Raw genomic sequence first — 15,839 nt, forward strand, 5'->3', positions numbered from 1 at the left:
TTGAGTGTTTGTTGGTAATGAGATCAGCTCGACTCAAAGTGCTGAGGCTAAAACCCAATTTGGTCCAAAAACAGGCAACAAAACAGGACTGAGGGAGCCAGTCAATCAGATTACTCATCTAGTCAACCGTTCACAGGGGTTCATTCGCACGCATAGCGCAGTAACGCTGCGCAGCCTTTGCGCTACTGCAGGGTCACAGCGCGTCATCAGAAGAGCAGAACGCTGCAATCCAAACAAAGAAGAAAAAAGGAAAAAAAAATGAACAACAAGGAGAGTTAGAAGCTTTTACTAGTAAATTATCTCCAATTAATGTTTAATAGCTTAATTTACTTTTAACTTTATTTCTTTGAAAGAATTGTGGCTAAAGTATAAAACATTCTCTTACATTACTTGCTTGTAAATAAAATAGTTTTTAAGCTTTTTCTGAAGCCACAAGACAGAAGATTCAGGCATGGAGGCATATTGTTTTGCTGTGGCAGTTACAAACCCGTTACCATATTTCTCATCATGTGACTTTGCGGTGCGTTCCTTGCTGGAAGAGGAGGAGGAGGTGTGTGTCTGCCCTAGATCCAGGCCTCGAGCTCCCTTCAGCGAGGCACCTTACGCATGGAATAGGAGGTTTCACCCACCTGAAACCTTCTAAATACAATATCAATGGTGAAAAACCAAAAACAAGAGAGAAAATAAAACAAGATCATTAGTAAAAGTTCAACAAAGCAATTGAAATTCTTTGGATATGTCTATAACATATGGGAATGAGGACAGTCTCAGTCTGTAACATGGGAGTCATGCAGAAGGGAGAGGGTTAATCAGGACTATTGCATACAGCAGGGACTTTGCTGGAAGAAAGGCTCTGAAATTTCTGTAAAACAAATTTGCTTCTAGCTACTAAGAATTTGCTGGCTTGAATTTTTAAATGCACTGATTACAAAAGAAATACATTGCATTTCACTCCATAGTTGTCTTGTTTACTAAGTTCTCCCAAAACCAGTATAACGCTTTTCAAACTAGGTGTCTCCAGAGCTCTGAAATAAAGAAGTCAGCAACCTAAGGCAGGCGCAGTGTCTCAGCCTAAACCGGTCTCTAAAGCTGCAGTGAAGTGCAATTCGTGTTAGCTGTCCGCTTGGTGGGATGAAAATGAACAGGGCCTGGAAGATTTCCTACAGAAATTACCAACAAGCCATCTTTTCAGCTCGTTTTCAATCGATCAGATGGAATTCATAGGGTGGAAACCTATGTCACTTAATCCAAATGGCCGGTATAATGAATTTATGAACTCTGCACTTTTAAAAAAAAAATCAGTGCTTTTTACCATCAGATGGTGCCGAAAAGCCTTGGCTCTCCCTACCATGAGGTGATCAAACAGACAGCTACGCTGCGCATACACTCCACGCATCAGCATGCGCGTGGGGCTTGGAGCAACAGGTGGGAGTTTCAGAGGCCCTCTGTTTTCTCCCCACTCCTCACCCCTGCAGCGCGATTGCGTAAGGTGGCTTGTAACAAGACAATTTCATTTTGTAATTTCTCTTTTAAATGATGCCAAAAGCTTTAAAACCCAACCTGGTATTCAAATTCTCGTTATTTGGAAACAAAGACTGCTAAAAGCCACCTTTCCACTTTAGCAAGTTTTCTTTCGATCAGTCCATTTCCCAAACAAACCAGCTCTGTCCTTCTGCCCTTTGATATTTTTTAAAGGGAGTAAGGTAAGGAAAGAGAAGGAAATCAAGGAGGGAAGGGGAAGGGGAAGGGGAAGGGAAGGACTGGAAAGAGGTGGGGAGGTGGAATAAGGGGGGGGAGCTCCAATCATTAAATTTGTGATCATTTACCAGCCTTTCTTCCACTGTAAAAAGGGGGGGGGAGGGGGGAAGATGAGGGGAGGAAGGTTAAAGAATAAGAATTTTAAATGCCAGTATTACAGGGTAACATTTGGATGACTTTCTTCTCCACTTACAAGCCACAAAGGACTTAGAAGAGCAGCATTTTCAATGCACCTGCAGCAAGTCTCAGATTTGAAGGAATGTTATTTATTCCCAGCTAAGCTCCTGCTGGAGCCCAGTGACATAGGGTGAGCTAGCTCAGCAGAAGGGCTCCGCAATGTTCAGGTCCTTGCTTTACCCCCAGATTTAGAGCAGGAGTGCCAAAGCCTGGCCTTGCTCTAGGCTCAGGTGATTCATGCTGTCAGTTTTCCTCAGTTTCTCAGGACTGTTTGTGAAGATAGCTCAATGATGATTTGAAGGCTTGGCAAAGACTACAAGTTTTCAAAACACTGACGTTTAAATGCATTCTAATCAACACCTACCTTGGCTTCTTCCAAGCGACCCAGGGCTTTGAGCAGGTTCCCCAGGTCACTGCGAACACAGTACAAATCCTAGAAATCAGAGACACTTTATCATTAACTGCACTCTGTTGGGGCAGAACTTCAGAAACCTTGCAATCACTGTGGACTTCTACAGTTCATGCTCCTGGGTCACTTAGGGTTGGAGCAAGAAATGGCTGAAGTAAATAGCTTCTCTGTCCTTCCAAAGATCAGCGGTCAAAAACCCAATGCTCGGATTCAATACAACTTAATTAGTAATTGTCACCAAGGCAGTGTATTGAATCACACCAAACATCAAATTTCCACTAAAACACAAAAACTTGCCAGACAAAATAAGCAGAACCTCAGCTTCCTGGAGAAGTTTAGAAACTTACAAATGATACTGAGCTGTTAACGCAAGAACAGATTGCCCAACTCCTTGTACTTTCCCACACGTTTTGTTCCCTGCTGCTTACCCTGTAGTGTCCGTTAGTGCCCTCGGTGCAGGGCCGGTGGGCAGCCACCAGTTGATTCTGCCCCTTAGACAAAGCTGAATGTGTATGGGTGGTCATCTGACACATTTACCCAAACAGGAGGGAAGAGAGTCATGAGACTACTTCTGGGCCCAAACAACCTCAAAAGCTAATAAGAACTATCATTCGTCCCTAACTGAATACCCTGGCAACTGTCAGCCAAGAGCTGGTATTTTTACTGCGCCAAGAGTGACACACCATGGACAGAACTGAATTCTGAATCATTTCTCAGAATCGGCAAGTCTTAACTATGAGCAAAGATCAGGAGAGCCACAGGATGTCCCCTTAACAGAGAATTGCCACACTGGGTTGAAAACTCATGATTAAGCCAACTTAGACTTTCTTTTAGAGTATCAGCAATCGATTTTTGTTCTTTAATATGAGGACATGGTTGTGCACAACAAAGAAAAATCCTTGGAGAGGAAGGGGTTACATCCCTAATCTTTTAAGATGAATAATAGTGCTTTTGCTACCTCCTTCTTCCCAATTTGTCCAGGTCTCCACATCCCATCCCACCTAGCTTTAGCTGTGCACACATCCCCTTTCATGGGAGTGTCCTGTCTCATGAGATCATAAGCAAGAAAAGGCACCCCAGTCATTTGTCTAATCTCCCCAGAGCTTCTAGCAACACACGTAGCAGGCACTCCAATATTTACTGACCTCTGATATATGTGCTAAATTTAACCAACAGCAGCGAAAGCATAGAAATGAATGGTCCTCCAGAGCTCAGCTGCAGAAGTGAGAACCCCTGACACTTATGACATCAGGAGGCTCATTGGACTGGTTACTGGAAGGAGGGTAATCACAGTAAAAGTGAAGCTTCAGGAGCAGCAAAAGCACATGAGGATAACCAGGTCATGCCCAGACCACTTGCTGAGAAATAATCTCCAATCAGCTCCATCACCTCCATGATCAAGACTGGTAGCAAAAGCAGCTCTAAAATGCCACACTTAGCATTTTCGCCATGTCAACACCAGAAGCTCTGAATGGCTCGAGGTATCAGGGCAATTTCTCCAACCAAGTCAAAGAACAGTCCTGAATGCGACCTACCTTTTCATTAGAAATGAGATTCCACTAGATACAAGTTGCCTGGGGCACTACCTCATAAAGCGGAGATGGAGTAAAGGACTTTGTGACTGTCAGTCATTAACACTGCACTTCTTCGCCACTGGGAAATCAAAGGCCATTTAGAGGCAGCTGGTGGCACAGTAAATAGAATACTCTGGAGTCAGGTAGACCGGAGCTCAAGTGCGGCTTCAGACACTCACTAGCTGTGTGCCTCTGGGCAAGCCATGTCACCGTCTCTGCCTTGTTTCCTCAACTGTAAACTGGGGATCAGAACAGCAGCCACCTCCCAGGGTTATTGTGAGGACAAAATGAGATCGTATTTAAGAAGTGCCCTGCCAGCCTTCAAGTGTGATATAAATACCATGTAAATGTAGCTTTACTATGCCAAGGCAGTGATATCTAGGACCAATGAGGCACTGGTAATATTTCAAGCTTTATCAGTCAGTCAAATAGCAAAGGTCAAGGCACTCATACCACCTTCACTAAAGCAAGTGAGGATGCCCAGGAGCATTTGTTCATGAGTAATCATGACAAGATGAAATCATGTCAATGTTTCCAATCCACCCGGTAAACAAGCAGCTCCTCTCCTCTGTGTTACGGGGAGCATGAGACCACCCAGGACATGATTCAGAGTAATCCAACTTTCTTTACTGGTCCTGTCCAGTTTCTCTGGCAGGACAGGACAGATTTAGGTTGAGCTTTGTGCCAATGGCTTGGTCCTTCACAATCACAGGTCTCTTATTATCATCTCCTTTTCTCATCGTCTCAATTCCATACAGCCTCAGAGTTGAAAAGAAACTATTATTTACGGCAACTTATTCCTGAATAGGATCCCTCCCCTGCCCCCAATAATAAATAATACCATTCCACAATTGGGCATACAGCTGCCACGTGAAGTCTCTTAGGGTTGAGGCCCTGGCACCCCGGGTTCACTTTGAGACAAGTTTGAAGTTTTTCCTTATATCAGGTTCAAATCTCTCTCTGTGACCCACTGGTACTAGTTCTGTCCTCTCAAATCCAATTCAAAGTCTAGTTTGGATCTTCAGTTGTCAGTACTGACAACAGCAGGGTATGAAGGAGAAGTTATTATACTCCCAGGACCCATTCATTCATTCAGCACTTACCTGATGTACAATGCTTTAGACCGCTAGCTCTATTTCTAGGCATGTCATGACTCCTGGGGAGGGTTGTAAACACCTTGAGAGTAAGGACTCCCTCTCACACCTTTTTATCTTTTACAGGATGGAAGTATAATTAATCTGTTGACTGATTTTCAATTATAAAGAGAAATATGGGGACTAAACAAAAAGCCTAGTGAAACCATTTCACCTCATTACCAATTCTATCTTCTATGTTGCCTGGATATGACAAGATGAAGAAAAAATGATCTACCCTTATACTCTGACATCGCTGTTTTAAAGAAATTTTATACATCAATAGTAGACAGATGCAACACTAAAAAACTCCCTAAAAAACACTTAGAAGCTTAAGTGTATATGACATGCTACCTAATGGCAGAATTCAGTTTTCACCAAGAATTTTCACATCAATCTTTTCATTGAATTCTCATACACTCCTGTGAGGAAGGCAGGCAAGCAGCAGCTCCATTTTAGAAGCACAGAATTTAAGTGACTTTTAAGTCATTTATGCAACTAACTCTAAACCTTACATGAATTAATTAGTAGCAGAACCAGACCAAATTTCCCACCAGCTAACTGAAAGATCTGCCCCAACTCTAACAGTAACCTCCATTATACTACAACTCTTCTAAACATGACTGGCAGTTGGAGCCAATCCACGTAACAGCTGTGTTAGGTATGATGAGATTTCAGTAATCACCATCACAAATAGCCAGCATTCCCAAGCTAAATATTGTCACTGCAACTGAGAGAATTCAGACATCTTCTACACTGATGAGAGAAGTTTCTGCAGTTCATCAAGACTTACCAGAACGACCCACAAGAAGAGCTGTGTGTGTTTAATGTCCAGTTCCTTGCCTACCACACCAGACACATAGTGTCTGCAGCAAGGGTGGATTTTATCCTTTCCATTATCTGCTTATTAGAGACATTTTCTTACTTAAGAGCCCAGCTTAAAAAAACTGTGTTCATTTTACAGAAAGAGCCCATTCCCAAACACCAAAAACTATTTGGGCTTTGCAATGGATGAGCTAGCCAAAGCAGCTTCCTGGATTCTGTGGGAGTAAGGGAGTCACTACCAAATTCTACTCACAGGATTGTACTGTAGGGCAGACACATAAGCTTGCACTGCCCCTTCCATGTCTCCTGCTGCAACCAAAGCGGCTGCCAGGTTAATATAGCCATCGATGAAATCGGGTTTGAGGCGCAGTGCATGTCGGTAATGCTCAATAGCTTCCTGCAGCTGTCCACGCTCCTTGTACACGTTCCCCAGATTGGAATAGGCTTCTGCCAGAAGTGGGTTCTGCTTAATGGCCAAAGTGCTAAAATGAGCAGACCTGGAAAAAGAAAGAAGAACGGTGACGAGGTGATCCAGAGAAAGGCACATCCTGAAACCTGGCCTAGTCTACCAACCAGCCCTCCAATTCCAGAAGGTCAAATTTTGATACCACAGTTTACATTATCAAATCCAGACTCCACAAAGGACATCCCAAAAGCCAAGGTCTTCTGACATACGTGAGGTCTCTTCTGGGAACTACACAGGACTTAAATAACTTTAAAAGCAGAATACTGAAGAAAAGGGCAAGAGAAAAAAGCACTTTCAGAAGTTGGGGGGAGGGAAAGAACTCCATCATCATCCACTCTTTACTTTTCTGAACACAATAAAATGAATTCTTAAAAAAGATCTTCTATTTCGACAGATCACAGATTCCCAAAAAACAAAGTGTTACTGTATCGAATTTGTTACTTAATGCATTTCCAAGATTCACAACCACAGACCACTAGAAGAATGGTTTTTAAAAGGTTCATGTACCAGGGAGCAGTTTGGAATCAATGTAAGTACCATACTGATTTCTCAAACACAATCTAGCCCATTTGGTCTCCCGTTCAATTCCAAGCCCAATTCATTAAACATCTGTAGCAGGACCTGGACCAGATATACACTGTTTCGCTAACTCAATGAGCTGGCCTTTCAAATGTGAATCAGTCTGGAAGCCAGGGCAGTGGCATGGTTTGTTTTTCCTGTATTGACTGTTTGGTTGCTTTCTTCTCAACATACCATGTCTCTCACCAAGGACAGTGTATAATGCTCTAAAGTCTGAAGAAATTGTCTTAAAGCAAAAAAGAACATCTAGCAGCCTATCCATGAGTAATCCCTTTCCATTTGGACTTCCATGGTAGTGTCAAACATGACAACCCGGCACCTAAGGATCATCTGATCTGGCCTTTCCACCTGCCCTGGAGCTGAATCCTACTATGAGGGGTGGGGGAAGGGTGGGAGGATCTCCTTTAATTAGAATGTGAGCTTGAGAGAGGAACTATCCTAATTTTGTACTTTTATTCTTGGTACCCAACAGAGGGATTAACACATATTAAGTGCTTACCAGGTGCATTTCCATTCCAGTCTATCCCCACAATGGAAGCATCTGCCCCAAATGAACCCTGGACCCCTGTGTCAAGAGTACTACAGCATAATTCTTTTCCTTGTTTGGTAGTTCAGTTTAGTCCAAAAGGTTGAAATTTCTGTTTTAGTAGCAGTTATACATTTCCTATGGTGACAAATGCATTTCCACTTGTGAACTATTTCCCCTCCCTTCCCTATGACATGCCTTTCAAATGCCAAAGGAAGTAGGACCAAGCACAGTTACCTGAATAGGAAACAATGGGCCCTCCCCTCCTGAACTCTAGCAATGATGCCTGTGCCTAACAACAAAAACCAAGAAAGGAAGATCTGCCACTAGGCCCAAGTAGTATGGATGAACCCAGTAGGTACTAGAATGACTCAGTGCAGGCTCAGAAACATTTGCGTGTGCCTGCATGAAGGACAAGGTGCAATATCCATGATTCAAGTATACTTTGTAAAAATCCAAGTGTCTTGAATTTCAATACCTAAGGAATAAAGCCAAGTCTCCTACCTGTCCAGCCTGCGACACTGGAAGTGTATAGACGAGAGTAATAAGAGCACGCCAGTATTATCTGGCTCTTGTCTCCACAGCTGCATGCAGTGTCTCTCAGCAGCCTCAAAATCTCCTGCCTGATATTCTCGATGAGCCAACTCAGCTAACCCTTGGAAGGAAAGCATACATTTTGTTGGTTCCGGAGAATCACGCAATCATATGGGGGGAGGGGGAGGACAAAACATTAAAAAATACAAACCACAAACTGTAAAAAAAAAAGAAAAAGAAAAAAGGCAAATACAATCAAAAGCTCAAAATGCTCGAAGTAAAGCACTAGAGTATGTGTACGTCAATATACCTCATCTCTATATTAAGCACGGAATCAGCATTTCAGAAGTGCACGCGGAGCTATGTTCTTCTCAAACTAAATAAGAAGGTAAATATCATGTGCAGGAAGTTAGCCAGAAGGTTCTTTTTAGATTATTTTCTAGAACAGACACTAGGTGCCATTAAATTCAGTGTGCTATTTCTGGAGCTTCCTCTAGAGTGACAGTCCTCCCTCCCAACCTTACCATCTTCAACACTGGGTTCTATGAAGAAACAAGACAAAACCATGCAGTTCTGAAACAGATGGAAAAATGTTTAATGATGTTGCCTGGAATAATGTCTTTGGATAAATCTGCTTATTAAGAAGTTTTATAACATGGTTTCCCAAGTAAGATTTCTAGGCTTTTCAAAGTCACTTTGTGAAAACATAAAATTTCTGGTGAAATACGGGAAATAATGAGTAAGACTAGAATTGAATGGGGTTGGGAGGTTGAGGGAGAAATAACTTCGAAATGAAGCTGCTATTCTGAAGGCAGCTGCTAAATAAGAAAGGTCAATTTATCTAACAAGATTCCTAAGTATTTAACCAGGTCATCAAATGTTTTAAAATAAGGACGGGCATCACATTTGCTCTTGCGACCATCGCTCATTTTTGCTTTAATGTACAAAGAGCACTTTGCTCAAGAGCTCTCCAGTAGTCTCAGGAGGATTAAGATACTGCAAGCAAATCATGCCAAAGTCTCCATATACCTGTGTAAGGAGTTACCTGTAACTGCAATGCTAGGAAATCTAGTACAAAACATTTGGTAAACTACTCAATTAGTAACAGATGAAAAAACTGAGGTATGCAACAGATTTCACTCAGGCAAAGACAGAGGGCACAACGAGGCGGTTGGCCTGATAATTAAGTTTCAACATAAAGTTATAGTGTTAAAAATTAACTTGGCTTTATCCAGGTCAAATCCCAACACTATTACTGCAAAAGTATCTATGTAAACTTGGCAAGCCTGAACAGATGGTCCACTCACTTAAAACCAACGCAATAATAGCACCTCTAAATTAACCTTTGCAAGGACCTTTCCTCACCACAGTTCTGGGAGGTGGCTGATTCCACTAACACCATCTCCACTTACCTGGATTTAAGGTATTCTGACAGTTAAAGGACCTGGTTTGATTTCTACATGAAACTAACTCAACCTCCATGAGAGAAATGACAGTCTGTATTGCTGAATATAATCAGAAAGAGAGGAGACTTTATCTTAGCAAATCTGGGGGAGGCAAATGAAACCTAAAGAAAAAAGTAGCTAAGAAATGTACTCTTCCCCTTCCCCAATTACCACATCACTTGTCACTTTCAAAATTTAACGAATGCTATTTTAATACTAGAAATAACAGCATCTTCAGATCATCTGCCAGGAAAAAGAAAGGTCTTCAGAATAACCGGAATCAAATTAAAATACTGAAGACACAAACATTAATCCTAAAGGGACTATTTAAAGGGTGATTCCCAAATGAACCGTCCCTTAGGTATGTTCAGTTTTGGTTAAATACGACCACTTTGGAATGATTTTCTGCTATTTTCACACTACAGATAAATGGTAGTCAGAAATGAAAAACCAGGACAGATTACATTATTTGTCCAGAGTTAAATAACAAATAAGGAATCAGAACTTGGCTCCGGGAGTGGGGGGGGGGGGGGGGGGAGTACATATCAGTGTGTCCAATGGACACCGAAAAGCAATCTGGACTTCCAACGTTTTTTAAGGTTGGAATCGGAGCGCACAGGTTTAAAAAGTCATAAATCCCATTTTAATGCTTGAAATCGCAGCTTTCTCAATGAAGATTAATAGCTAGTGTTTACACAGCACCCGTTACGGGCACTGTGCTAAGCCATTTACAAATGCCATCTCATTCGATTATCCAGGTACCATAGCAAAAGAGAAATGAGACCTTGCACGCTTAACACCGGGGAGGGGGGAAAAGACTGAACTGCTTACTAAATCCCCCTCTTTACAGTTATAAATAAGGGACGAGACCGTTCCCTAAGCGGAGTCAACAATCAATATGGCCCGGAGAAGCCCGTCTTCGAAGCGTTCCAAAGCCAGCTGCTGCGGCCAAGCTTGTTAAGGGGCCCCTGCCCAGGAAAGTTTGAACACGGGAAGATACTCGGCTCAACTATCCCAAAGGTCTTTTTTGGGTTTTCAGTCTCAATAGTGCATAGCTGAAAACGAAAATAAAAGAGCAGCCTCGGGGTCAGACGGTCCGTCCGGGCGAGGGAGGATAAAGTGAAAACGCTAAGAGACACACACCTCGCGAATGCACACAATGAGCTGGAGAAATGGGAACGGAAACCTGCGCCGGACACCCCCGAGGAGCGCGATCGGAAAGGCATGCCCCAGCGCGGCCGAGGCTGGACCCGAGCCCGTCAAGAGGGCAGGTGAAGAAGGGGCCGGAATCGGCTCCGAGGCCAGGGTGTGGCCCCCGGGCCGCGAAGCAACGAGGCGCTCCCCCGGGGCCCGCCGCCCCTGGAAATTTCCACGTCCCTCCCCATCCCCGCAGATCCGCCACCGGAAGCCAGGAGGGGCAGGGGACAGAGCGCCGAGCCGCGGGCACCAAGACCCGAGTTCGAATCCGACCTCAGGCACGATCTAGTTGTGGGCCCCCTGCGCGTGGCACTTCCCCGAGGCCTGCCTCAGTTTCCTCCTCTGTAGCACGAGGGCGTAGCCTCCACGACTCGCCAATCTCCGGGGTAAGGATGGCCCCCCCCCAAGCGGAGGGGGGGAAGGCAAAACATGTGCACTGAGGGGTCGAGATCCCGGGAGTCTCTCCCCCGCCCGCTCGGGTCACCCTGCAGGCATACGTGCGGCGTCGAACACCGAGGGGGTTCGGGACTAGCGGGGCAGCTGTCCGGCCAGCCCCGGAGCCCCGGGGAGCGCGAGGGAGCTCGCGGGCAGGGGAGAGCGAAGCAGCGGCCGGCCGGCTAGGTTACCTGTGCTGTCGGCCACGTTGCCCACCGAAGACGCCATCGGGAGCCTCCTGAGGGAGGGCGGGCCAGGGGGAGCCCCGCGCCGCCGCGTCCCGCCGCCGCCGGGGCCGCCTCCGAGGCTGGCGACAGGGACGGACGGGAGGCGAGCGGCAGGGCCGGCCGGGCAGGCGGGCTGGCCGGGACGGCTCCGACAGCAGCCGCGCGACCGACGAAGCTCCGCAGCGCTGGCACCCGCACCGCTTCTCCCTCTGCTCTCGAACTCTTGAAATGGCGGCGGCGGTGGTGGCTCCCAGTCCAAGACAACACCGGCCGGAACTACTTCCTGCTACAATCGAGTCCCTAGGCGGAGGAGGTGGCTCGATGGAGTAGGCTCTCGGAGGCCTCAGATGATTACAATGATGGCCTCAGCACGCACCGTAGTCTTCCGCGCACGGGGAAATGGAAGGGGCGGGCGGGAAGAGGGTGGGCATTGCGACAAACAGGAGTTGGGACCGGGGCGCATGCGTGTCACTCGGGCAGCCCCCAGCCGGAGCCCGCGCCCGGGCCTTTGCTGACAACCAGAGCTGGGCCGGACATGCCGCGGCCCAAGTTACCAGCCGAGGCGGAAGGGGCGGGGGGGGGGGGGAAGGGGAGGGAAGAGGGCGGGTCGTCAGTGACAGGCTTTGAGCCGAGGCGGCCGCTGAAGGCAGTCCTGTGCCCGGGGAGGGATGGGCGTCTCCCTGACCTCCTCCTCACCCTCCCTCCCCCGCTGCCCTGCACAGGGCTTAGTCATGTACCCTCTGCCCGATACCAGGCCCGGACCTGGACCCCTGGGCACTGCGGGGGGACGGGAGCGGCGCGCAAGTGACTCCTGGGAGCCGCGGGAAGGGCGCGGACCCCGCCCTACTGGGCGGCCTGGGCAGCGGGGCCGGCCGGATGGAAACTGGCGCCCCAGCTGCCGCTGCTCCATTTTGACTGAAGCCGGCCCCCTCCCCCTGCCCGTTCTGGCCTGGGACCCCGGTCCACGGCCACTAATGGCCACGGAGGAGCCGCAGGGCCTCTTAGCCACGCTCAGAATTCTCCCAGATGAGGAGGTTGAGGCAGACTGAAGAGAATGCAAGGCAGGTCTGGAGTGCCAAGTTACGGTGCATTGTGGGAAGTAAGAAAGGAAGGAAGCTTTATTCTTATTTAGGTGGTCAGAGAGATAGGATGGGCACAGATAATTGGAATCTCTGGAGAAGCGGGCTCAAGGACTCCCCAGTGGAGGAAAGAGTTCCATCGGGAGTTCACGGGAAATAAGCTTGGATAAGGTGAAGCCAGAGAGTGACCTTGAAGGGGAGCTAGAGAGAGTGGCCAGAAGACTTGTGGTAGTTTATCCAGGAATGATTTGAGGAAAGTCCAAAGTTCTGTGGTGGCAGGGGAAATGGAGAGAAAGAAACGAATGCAAAGGTATTTCCTAGGAAGATTGCAGAACAGTGTAGGCAGGATACAATATTACTGAAGCCAAGGTAGGAGAGAGAGCTAGTTTCAAGGAAAAGGATGAACCCTGAGGAAAAGTTCACTGGCTATGGTTCTTAGGGACCTTGGAGAATTCCATTAGTATGAATGCAAGTCAAGTCTTGCTTTCTTCAGCTGCCTTCAGCCAGAGCACCAGGCTCCTTCCTGCACCCCCAATTTGAGGGACCCTTCCCTGACAATTAGCATCTTTCTATAGACTAACCCTCCTCTTCCCAGCTGGATTGCATGCTGTAGCAGTTCAGAAAGATTGCTAAGGAAGCTGTTCAAGAGAAGGACTGTGGGACAGAGGACTTCTGGTTTGATGACAGGTTGGACCCCTCAGGCCTTTCTTCCAAGGACAAAATTCTACAATGTTTTGGAAAGGAACCTAGAGCTGATCACCTCCCTGTAGAAGTAACAAACTATCCACAAGAGAGTTCAAATGAACATCAGTATTCCATCCAGAGCTGGGCAAAATGCCATATACAAGAAGTCCTGCCCTCAAGAACCTTGGGGTCTGATCAGCCCTCTTTCACTCAAAACAAAGTCCAGTACAAGTCATGTCATTATTTCTCTGATGGCATGGTCTTCTTCAGCAACGAAGGACGAACACACACACACCCCACCTCCTTAGCTAGAGGTCACATCACACCTCATAGAGTAGCGATACTTCCAGGTAGAAACTGCTGGTCATAACATTTTAGGTCACCTTCCCTCGCCTCAAATGAAATAGCTGCTTTTGGATTTTCTGCCTCACTGTGATCACTGATTTTTTTTAAGTCCTTATACTGGCAACAAACTTAAAGAAAAGTCTGTAAGATTTACTTAAGATAAGCATCTTCCTTAACTTCATCCCCCTAATATTACTAATGTCAAAGAGGAAACCCAAATTAGGGGAGAGTTCAGACTTCAGATTAATAGGTTCATAGGCTGTGGGCATTAAAGCTCATCTCATCCAATCTCTTCATTGTACAGATGAAGAAGCTGGCCCCAGACAGGGAAAGTGACTTGGCCCTGGTCACACAGGTGGTAAGTGCCAGAGCTGAGACTTGACCCTAGGCTCCCAGACTTTGAGTTAGAAATGTGCAGGAAATCAGAGAATTGTGTTCTTCAGCTTCAGCTTTCACATGAATCCCTTCCTACTGGCCAGGAACTAAGAGTAAAAAATACTGAAGAAAACAAAACGGTGCTATCTGATCAGACATAAGGTTATAGCCTACAGACTCATAGACTCCATGTGCAAGGAAATAAAAGTGAGGCCAGATAGAGTTACCGAAACAACTACGGCCCTTTAACAATGATTTACCTAGCCAGTCCTAGCCAGATCTGCTTGGAAAAAAATGGAGAGGTTGAGGGTATGCATTTTCATAGGCCTCCACCGGCTTGACTAGACCAGCTTAGACCCAAACAGCATGAAACACCACCCAAAACAGCCCTTCTGGGCCTGGTGCTGTGTGCTGAAGATAAGGGGAAGGGAGGGAAACACATTCCTATCAATGCAACCTCCTGCATGCAGCCCTGGAGCTCCCACTGGGTAACTGGGAGCTCAGTCCTCAGCTACCTGCTACTTGTGCTTTCTAGCACCTCCCCCACATGTAAAGGTGAGGGAGTGGTAAGCTCCAGCTGGAAGCCTTCTGAGGCTTCCCTTCCTCCCTTTGGCTTTCCTCACATCAGCTTTCACTCCCTCCCCTCTGCCTCTGCATCACCATCTCATAAATTGGTCCTTTGTTCTGAAATCTCTCTCATTTTACTCTTCCTTAAAAGGTAGGCCATCCCTTGAGCAACTCCTTAAAGAAGCCTATTCATTGAATGGGTGTATCTCACTCCAGGTGAGAATGTGATAAGACCTTAGCCTGAAAGGGCCAGAGTCTCCCAGTGCATCCTGGACCATCTCCAGTCCTCCTGATGAATATCAGGCCACTGGACCCAGATAGCTCAGGAGAAAATGAGGTTGATGACCTTGCACCAACCTCTAACTGAAATTTATTTAAACATAGGATTCTGAGAAGGGGTTCATAAGTGTCACCAGACTATAAGAACCCTTACATGCTATTTTCCCCATTCGAATGTAAGGACAAAGACTGGTTCTTTGGTTTGTTTTTTGAGAGGTTTTGGTTTTAACTTTCTTTGCCTTCTCAACACTTAGCATAGGGCTTGGAACACAGTAAGTGCTTACTGAATGCTTGTCTGTTGATTGTCATGAGAGGGAGCAGAGGCAGACTGGGAAGGGTTTGAAATGACAGAGGAAGCCACCAAAGTTTCTTGAGCTAGGCCTGTGATTTAAGGCTATCTGTTGGACAGCTTTGAGAGGGCTAGATTACAGAGGGAAGAGGCATGAGGAGGCTAAGAGAACAAAGGTGGCACTCATCTGAGTGGATAGAAAGGAGGAGATCAAAACTGTGGAGGTAGGAGAAGTGTGAAGGTAAGACTTGGCAACTGCTTGAATATGAGATGGGTCAGGAGAGCACTGTCAAGGATAAGTCCAAGGTTGGGAACTCAGGTTACAAAGATGCTCATAGCCTTGACATAAATAGGGAAATTAAGAAGCAGGGTGGGTTTGGGGGAAAAGATACTGTGTTCTGTTCTAGAGATGTTGATTTCAACATGACTTTGGGACAGCCATGTGAAGATGTCCAGGAAGCAGTTGTTGATGTAGGGCTGGCAGACTATGTTGATTGAACCCAGTGAAGTTGATCTGTGTTTGTCCTTCGTTGCCAAAGAAGACCATGCCATCAGAGAAATAATGACATGACTTGCACTTGACTTTTGTTTTTGAATGAGGGAGGGCTGTGCAGGTCACTTTTTCTCCTTGACTCTTAAAGCCCTTCCGAAGGTAGTCCCTTCCTCCCTTTCCATCTTCTCACATCCTTTACCGTCCAGTAACACTGGCCTCCTTGCCATGTGATAATCCTTTTCCCAACTGTGTACTTTTTCCTTAGCTTTTCTGTGCCTGGAATTCTCTCCCTCTTCATTTTCATCACCTGGCCTCCTTCAAGTCTCAGCTCAAATTCCACCTTTCTTAAGAAGCCTTTTCCAGTTGCTCTTAAGGTTGGTGCCTAACCTCTAAGATTATCTCCAATTAATCTTGTATATATCTTGTTTGTACAAAATTGTTCA

At 46.1% G+C, this 15,839-nt stretch overlaps 1 protein-coding gene across 1 annotated transcript in view; it reads right to left on the reverse strand.

Moving 5' to 3' along the window:
- OGT (O-linked N-acetylglucosamine (GlcNAc) transferase) overlaps positions 1-11,506 on the reverse strand; it is a 29,045-nt gene extending 17,539 nt beyond the window's left edge. The window contains exons 1-4 of the mRNA XM_072626312.1: positions 11,250-11,506; positions 7,952-8,102; positions 6,130-6,373; positions 2,300-2,368 (exon numbers count right to left, since the gene is read on the reverse strand). Of these exons, the coding sequence (XP_072482413.1) occupies positions 2,300-2,368; positions 6,130-6,373; positions 7,952-8,102; positions 11,250-11,286 (501 nt within the window). The 5' untranslated portion in view covers positions 11,287-11,506. The remainder of the gene's footprint in view (positions 1-2,299; positions 2,369-6,129; positions 6,374-7,951; positions 8,103-11,249) is intronic.
- Between the last annotated feature and the right edge of the window lie 4,333 nt (positions 11,507-15,839).

The sequence above is a fragment of the Notamacropus eugenii genome, chromosome X (genome assembly GCF_028372415.1).
Source record: "Notamacropus eugenii isolate mMacEug1 chromosome X, mMacEug1.pri_v2, whole genome shotgun sequence".
Taxonomy (NCBI): Eukaryota; Metazoa; Chordata; class Mammalia; order Diprotodontia; family Macropodidae; genus Notamacropus; species Notamacropus eugenii.